This window comes from Panthera pardus, unplaced genomic scaffold (genome assembly GCF_024362965.1).
Source record: "Panthera pardus isolate Hobbes unplaced genomic scaffold, ASM2436296v1 HiC_scaffold_11, whole genome shotgun sequence".
NCBI lineage: Eukaryota > Metazoa > Chordata > Mammalia > Carnivora > Felidae > Panthera > Panthera pardus.
In genome coordinates, this window is record NW_026526666.1 from 764828 (window position 1) to 773391 (window position 8564).

Here is an 8564-nt window from a genome sequence, read left to right on the forward strand (position 1 = left end):
CCTTTTATGCTTGTTTTCATGGGTCTGTTTCTTACATCCCTTTACAAACAGGCAAGAATGTTTTAAAACATACTCTGTTCTCTTTTTAAATATATAATAAAATAACCAAATATAATTCTGCTATTAAATATTCTCTGTGAAGAGGGACCCAGATCTAAAAGGTAATAAAAATATTTGCCAGTTTAGCATCTCAGGTCTCTCCCACCTGTCCTCAGATTGGTGGTTTCTAGGTCTCCCTTTCCCTTCTACAAGAAAGAATACAGGAATATAGATGCCCATTTCTAAGCTCCTTGGATATAAAAAGCACCTTTAAAGAGCAGATATCAATCACTTTTTAAAACTAGCACATCCTAGGTAAGCAAAGTTCTGCACACCCAGCAAGATTTTTTGTTTCCTGACTCTGCCTCTGGGCAAGGAGAGCAGAACATTGAAACACCTCAATCAACTGGTGTCTCCACTCTGGCACATTGTTCAATGGGGCCTCTATTTTTAAACATATGATTGATACCCATTTGACTGGGTCAAATACAGTCCATCCTGTGGGCAGAGGGAGGAATCAGATGACTTCTGGTGTCCCTGCCAGCCCTATGATTTGACAAACAGAAATATAATTGTGTCCTTAGGTTAAAAAAGAAAAAAAGCCAGCACCACCCTCAAGATTCCTCAAAACTATAACCTGCAAAAGTGAGTAAATGAAACAAGATATCCTCTCTCCTTCCTTCGGATGAGTCTGAAGCTAAGACTTAACTGAAGCTTCTTAAAGAAGGAAATAAAAATAAGAGAAGCTGAGAGTAGGCAAGGAAGGGAGACTGGGTTTGATGGTGATGAATCAGGGCATCAGACCCAGAGGGTGTCTCCTTCCTAACTGTGCAATTAGGGACTCAATAAAAGGTTTCAGTGCCTGCTGTCAGCTCACAGCCTGCTGTTCATTTTATTCTACTTGCTCTCATTCGTGAACAAGGTAAGTCTCATAGACCATATGCTTGAGCTTGGATCTCAGCTGCTGCTCTGCTTATCTGGGAGATTGTGTAAGGATTCCAGAGAAGATATACCCCAAGTCTAATTTGACCACTATTAATCCCACTAAACTGGGATCTCCAGCCCCCCACATGAATCTTTGCTTATGAAACTTCTCTGATCATTGTCTTTTTTAAAAAATATAAACTGTATGACATAGGCATGAACATTTTTTAACAAGACATGGGACTCAGAGCTATACTAAAATGAAAATACAGAGTCATTTAAATGGTGGGTAAAGACCAAGGGGTCAGGCAGGATTCTATTTGTTTTACCAGTGAGTTCACTGAGCCGTGTCTTCTTGGTAAAAATATGTTCCTTCAGCCTGCAGATACAGGGGTTGATTTTCTTGGCATTACTTCTCTTTCATCTATAAGCTTTTCTAACTTTAAAAGTTATGCTTTCCCAAGGTACCTGGGTGGCTCAGTCGGTTAAGCGTCCAACTTCGGCTCAGGTCATGATCTCACAGTTTGTGAGTTTGAGCCCTGTGTCGGGCTCTGTGCTGACAGCTCAGAGCCTGAAACTTGTTTCAGATTCTGTGTCTCCCTCTGTCTCCCTCTCAGTCGGTCCCGTGTTCATGCTCTGTCTCTCAACAATAAAAATAAAAGCAAATAAAGTTATGCTTTCCTAAGCAGAGGAGTTAGACTGAAACAAGGTAGGAAAAAAACAGGTGGACACTCTCAGATAAGGCTGGAAGGATTGGTCCCACTCTGTTGGCTTCATTTGTGCATTTCAGTACTTACATTTGCGTTCTTTTTCCACTTCCTTTTGCAATAAAACTTTCTCTGAACACCTAAGTGTCGCTGTCCTCCACAACGTGGGGTGAAGTGTCACTTCTAATACCTACTTGTGCCAGATCTGATCTCACTACATTATCCTGTACAAAACTAAATCACTGAAGTTTAGATATTGTATCTTGAGATACAGAATAGAGCAGATGATACCAGTGGAGCAGAGGGAGAGACAGGAAAGAGAACAACCTCGGCATCTTGTTCCTGAAAGGCCCATCCTAGGAAATGAGCTTTGTTTGTTCTTTCTCACAGTCTCCTGAGTTGGGAAAGATGTCTCAGCTCCTGAGAGATGTCCTCTGTGTAATTGAGACATTCCACAAGTATGCCCAGGAGGCTGGTGATGAGGCAACACTGACCTGCGCAGAGCTGAAACGGCTCATCCAGGGCGAGTTTGGGGACGTTCTTCAGGTGAGGTGTTCACAGAGCTGTGGAAATTCTCCCCCACTTACTCTTTCTCCATAATCTATGCAAGATGGGCTTAAGTAATCCCTGCTTGTTTTACATTTGGCTACCAGCTCTCGGTACTCACTGATTTTGAATAACTTTTTCCAGTCTTAACTCCCTATTCTGTGTAATTGCTTAATCAATCTTACAGAGAAAAATGAGGCTCTCCTCTGGGACTATGCTTCAGGAGAGTAGGTTCTGAGAGGTGTCACGAACCATTATACATGCAACTCACAGTGATGTAAAAGCTCCTTCTTAGGGTGCCTGAGTGGCTCAGGCAGTTAAGCTCCTGACCTCAGCTCAGTTCATAATCTCACAGTTGCATGAGTTTGGCTCTGCATCGGGCTCTCTGCTGCCAGCTCAGATCCCACTTCAGATCCTCTGTTCCCCTCTCTGTGCCCCTCCTCCCACCAAAATGAATAAACATTTTTAAAAAAAAGCTCTTTCTTAGCATAGCTCTCTGATGAAAAATGGGATCCAGAATCAACAAGTTCATACTGTTTTGGGAAATTTCACTAGTTCTTAAGGAAGAAGTTTAAAAAAGGGGGGGGGGGTGGATTCTTGGGAGCTATGTAGATGCTCAGGGCACTTGACCACATATAAATAGGCTGATTCCTCATTGTGTTTTCATGCAGCCACATGCCATTCTTGCTGTGGAGAGAAACTTGAACCTTCTGGATATCCACAGCAATGGCACCATCAGTTTTGATGAATTTGTTCTTGCAATCTTCAACTTGTTGAACCTCTGTTACCTTGATATACAATTGTTACTAAAATCAGAACTCAGACAAGTGTCTGAACCAGAGAAGAAGCCAAGCGGTATGGATCTTCAGGTGACCAGTGGCACTGACCAGTGGACAGAGCAAACTGCAGCAACTCAAGACAGGGTGGCACTTCCTTCAGGAATGGCATTATCAGCTCAGCTCAGCCCTAAGGAAAGGGGACACAATGGAGTTGACCCACAAGGAAACACCAAGACTTACAAGCTAGTAGAAGCATCTGAGCACAATGACTCTAAGAACCAACACCTGGAGAAAGATCAACAGAGCCAGAAAACAGCCCAAGGTACACCAGCTACAGGAGACAGTGGGGCTCAACTTGAGAGCAACAAGTCAAGAGCAGAATCAGAACAGATCGGCAGTCCCACAAAGGGGAAGGGACAGGATAAGGACAGTCCCAGGGAGGGAGATAAACCAGTCAGGGAGCAAAGTAGCACTAAGACAAGAGATCAATTTGGAGAACAGGAAGGGAACCTGAGAACCCAAAGTGATCTACCAGAAAAAACACAGAGGCCTGCCAAAGATCAGGAAGTTGCAGCAGAAAAGGGTATTAAGGAACATTCTAAAACACAAGAACTATCACTGCCAGGAAAAGATGATCCCAGTTCAGAGCACACTGACCTGCCAGAACAAGAAACTGACCAGAAATCCTTGCAGACAGAGAAACCAGTTGAGCCTGAGGATGATGATAGAACATCTGAGAACCAAGAACCAGGAGAGGATGCTGGTAGGACACCACCTGAGATAAAGAATACAGTTGAACCCAGGGATGATGGCAGAACATCTGAGACCCAAGAGCCACCAGCGCAAGAAAAAGAACATGAACCAATGAACCTGCTTGGCCAAGGTGATAGCATAAATGTTTCAGAACCACCTGATGTCAGAGCTGTAAGGAAAGAGAGGAGAGGCTCCAAAGTCCATGGAACAGCAGGGGAAAAAGAAAATGAGAGAAAAATTCAGCTACCAACTCTGGAAGACCAACCACAGGATGGAAAGTATCAGGAACTCCAGGTGTCATCAAAAGGAAGGTTAGAAGGTTCTAAGATCAAAGGGTTAAGCTCACAAAGAGGAAACCAAAACCATCCTGAAATTGAAGGAAGAGTCACTCCAGAAGAGGCAAGACATGCTGAGAAAGGCATAGCAGAAGCACTTAAGGGCATCAAAAATGCCACTGTAGCAGAAGGGACACCAGGAGCAAGAGAAAGAACACAAGAATTGGAACCACTCAAGAACCAGTCTGGAGAAGAAAATAAGAGGGTCACCAAGACTCATGACAAGCCAGTCAAGGAGGACGATGGTTACCAGGGAAAGGATCCTGAGCCCACACTCACACAGAATAATGACAGTTCTCCCGAAACTCCCAATAGCCTGGCTCCAGAGGATGGTGACAGCAGCTCAGAGACTACTGACTTGCCTGTGAAAGAGGATGCCCAGAGTCAAATAGACCCTCTCAGAGAGCCTGTGGAAAGAAGTCACAATAATAACCCAGACCCTGAGAAACAAGTAGCACTGGGTGAGGAAACAACTCAGGAGGTCATGGTGCCAGCAGTGGGAGGGGATAAGCGGCTCCCCGAGGAACCAGAATGGGCTGCCAGAGAAGATCACAGGAGTCAGGGCTCAGGGACCAAGGGCCCAGGTCCAGCTGTGCACCCCGATGGACATCCAGAGGCACAGGAGTCCACAGCAAGTGGTGAAAACAGAAAGTCGCTGGAGACAGAAATCCCAGGTACCCTGTATGTAGGCTTCACTGACCAGCTTTCCATAAGGCAGCTCCCTGCAAAGGAAGACAGCAGTAAAACGCTAAAGGCCCAGGGCCCAAGTACAAAAGGAAAGGAAGGTGGAGCACCAGAGACCCAGGAGGCTCGAGTAAAAAGTCTGGATGAGGACAATTCAGCCTCTCCCAAGACACAACTTGAAAGAGCGGAACCTACAACATTGAAGGAGGATGAAATCCCCCAAGAGTTGGCAGGAGAAGCCAATGACCAACAAAATCCAGCCAAGAAAGGATATGATGCTTCAGTCCCCCAGTCAGGCCTTGAAGAGAAGACACAGATGGACAAAGAGCCCCGTTTTGTGGAGAGGGGTGCAGTCTATGCTAGTCCTCTGTACCAGTACCTGCAAGAAAAGATACTGCAGCAAATGGACATGACCCAAGCAGAGCAGCAAAATCAAGCTCGATCAGCCAGAGCAACAAACCCAGATCATCCTATCTCCTTCGATGACAGCCAAGCATTACATTCCACCAGGGAACATCTGCCTGGTACAGATCCTACCCATGCACAGCAAACATTAGCCCCCCAGGCCTCAGAAGATAAGCAGGACCACCTTCAGGGAGAGAACCCAGTACTGCAAAGGGAGGCAAGCACTAAAAAGCAATGAATCGTTATCACGATTGCAGGTGAAGTTCCAAGGAACTTCATGCATCTTAACATGTCCCAGGCTTCTTCCCTCCCAACCACCCTAGTGTTCACATACACACATGCAGATGCAGATTAATAATAATCTTTTAAATTCCCTTCCTGGGTTTCCACAAATGCAAATAAGAAAGTATTCAGCAGTGGGAGCTGCCACCAAAGAAATATCACACCAAACATGCTACCATATGATGCTACTTCCAAGTAACAAAATGGATTTTCTCATGACAAAATTTATCGCAATTTACCTGTCACTAAAAATAGAAAAATTCCTTTCATATTTTTAACAGATGATGATTTCCTCAGTTGATTCATTGGCTTTTTATAATGTGACAACAGTGAGTACGAGACTCCTCAATACCACCTTATAATCATAAAATATCACTAATTCATAGATGCAGATTATTCTGCTTCATATTTCCTAACAGATTTCAAGTTTATCCTAAAACTGTATCCTTCAAGATAATCTCAGATATTGCCATAACTTAAAATAATTTTTCTAGCACCCAGAGTAGATTCGTGACTCTTTGCTAATGTCTGAGTGCAACTAAATCTATGCCATAGATTCATTCATTCATTGATTCAGCAAACTTCTATTAAATCCCACTCCTTACACAGAGTTTTCAGAGTGTCTGGCTCAAATAAGCAATCAGAATAATTATCAAGGAGAGAGAGTATGCAAATCTAACATATGCTTGATTCTGTAAGAAGCTCTTAGAACCTATGATCCACTAAGTCTATAAAATGTTTACCCATATGGTTTGCTGACAGCATTGTATCAAAATTAGCAAATAAATGACCTTGTAATCAATCTCTTTTGTTCATTCTTTTTTTCCCCCTTTATTCACCATCTAGCCCTGAAGACACTGGTCAGAAACAAAAACAATCTTAGATTATTTTAAAAGACTGTAATTGGGGCGCCTGAGTGGCTCAGTCGGTTGGGTGTCTCACTTCGGCTCAGGTCATGATCTCACGGTTTGTGAGTTTGAGCGCCACATGGGCTTCTGGTCTGATAGCTCAGAGCCTGGAGCCTGCTTCAGATTCTGTGTCCTTCTCTCACTCTGCCCCTCCCTCTCTCTCTCTCTCTCTCTCTCTCTCTCTCTCTCAAGAATAAATTTTAAAAAAAAAACATTAGAAAAGACTGTAATTAAAGGATGATGTCTCAGAGGATGAGGCCCAGGAAAGGAATAAAATAGATATCATATTATGTTTCCTGAATCCAAAATGCCCCATCTCCCATTGCATCCTGCTTCTGAGTTTCTTCCACTTCATCTCACACCTCTTCCAGAATTTAAAAGTCTCCTATATTTCTTCCGCCTCCAACATCTTCAGCTCTCTTCACTCTACCTTTGAACATGAATGAATATCCCTATCTAAAATTTTTTTAATGTTTATTTACTTTTGACAGAGAGAGAGACAGAGCATGAGCAGGGGAGGGGCAGAGAGAGAGGGAGACACAGAATCTGAAGCAGGCTCCAGGCTCTGAGCTGTCAGCACGACACGGGGCTCGAACTCACAGACCATGAGATCATGAACGGAGCCGAAGTCGGACGCTCAACTGACTGAGCCACCCAGGCACCCCATAAATGTCCTTATCTAAAAAAATATATATGCACTCTAATGACCAAGAGACATAAGCCAACTCACAAAAAAGAAAAATATATACTAGAGCTTAAACTAACCAGCCTTTTTCACAAGCAACGGGCAATATGTATCAGGAACCACAAAAATGGCAAAGGGCATAAATAATAGATTTGCAAAGGAAGCTATACATATGGCCAATGAATGCGTGAAATCCTCACTAGACTTTAAGGAAATGCAAATTAAAAATAGTTTTTTCAAGAGGCACCTGGGTGGTTCAGTCAGTTAAGCGTCTGACTTCAGCTAAGGTCATGATCTCATGGTTCGTGAATTCGAGCCCCACATCAGGCTCTGTGCTGACAGCTCAGAGCCTGGAGCCTGCTTCAGATTCTATGTCTCCCTCCCTCTCTGCCCCTTCCCTGATCACTCTCTCTCTCTCTCTCTCAAAAATAAATAAATATTAGAAAAAAATTTTTAAGTAGTTTTTTCACTTGTCAAGTTATTAAACGTTATTTGTTTCTTTTTAATAACCACACAGTGATTAGAGAAACAGGAATTTTGAAATACAAATGATAGATGTATAAATGAGTAAAACTTTCCAGATGGCAATTCAATAATATGCACAAATAGGGCCTCCTGGGTGGCTCAGTTGGTTCAGCATCTGAATTCAGCTCAGGTCATGATCTTGCAGTCTGTGAGTTCGAGCCCCATGTTGGGTTCTGTGCTGACAGCTTAGAGCCTGGAGCCTGCTTCTGATTCTGTATGTGTGTGTCTCTCTCTCTGCCCCTCCTCTGCTCATGCTCTGTCTCTCGCACTCTCAAAAAATGAATAAATGTTAAAAAAAATTAAAAATAATATGCACAAAAATATTATTAAATATTTCTCAGATGGCATTATAAGGAAATAATCAGGGATGTGTATAAAAATTCATCTACAAAGATATTAGTCATAGTGTGTTACAGACAGAAAAAACAGAAATAACCTAAATGTCCATCATTATAGGAATGGTTAACTAAATTATGGTTACTGGATACTGTGGAATGCCAAAAAGCGCAACTGGCGGAAACCTAGAGGCATTGACAATAGGATGTGCAGAAGATTCAAGGGCCAGATCTTGATGCCCAACATTGGTTATGGGAGCAACAAGAAAACAAAGCACATGCTGCCCAGTGGCAGCATTAGAAATTATGAGGTAAGATTTTCTTTAATTGAGAAATGATTCATAAAATACTAAGCTTTGAAGGATTATAAAATTGTATATGGAGTATGATTCTCTTAAAGATTAACAAATAAATAAATAGGCAGACTATGAGACCAAAATCTTAATAGTAGTTATCTCTAAGTAGGGCAACTGTAATGACATTTATTTCCTGATTTAAGATTTTCTTCATTTTCCAAATTTTCTGTAATGAAAACGCAATACATTTGCAATCCCAAAAATAAATGCTATTTTAATAACTAATTATAACCTTTAAATCTAGTCTCAAGAAATAATGTAAAACAGAAAAAAATGTTCTTCAAGATGTTCACAACATCGT

At 42.3% G+C, this 8564-nt stretch overlaps 1 protein-coding gene across 1 annotated transcript; it reads left to right on the plus strand.

The window, feature by feature from the left end:
• Nucleotides 1-917: 917 nt before the first annotated feature.
• On the plus strand, nucleotides 918-5713 carry TCHHL1 (trichohyalin like 1). The gene is made up of 3 exons (XM_019433081.2): nucleotides 918-961; nucleotides 2061-2216; nucleotides 2888-5713. Exons 2-3 carry the CDS (start codon nucleotides 2079-2081, stop codon nucleotides 5408-5410), a joined length of 2661 nt encoding a protein of 886 aa, XP_019288626.2. The 5' UTR covers nucleotides 918-961; nucleotides 2061-2078; the 3' UTR covers nucleotides 5411-5713.
• Nucleotides 5714-8564: the final 2851 nt, after the last annotated feature.

Coding starts and splice junctions, on each gene's coding strand:
- TCHHL1 (XM_019433081.2), top strand. CDS start 2,079: ATGTCTCAGCTCCTGAGAGATGTCCTCTGTGTAATTGAGACATTCCAC. Junction 2,217..2,887: donor AGTTTGGGGACGTTCTTCAG/GTGAGGTGTTCA, acceptor GTTTTCATGCAG/CCACATGCCATTCTTGCTGT.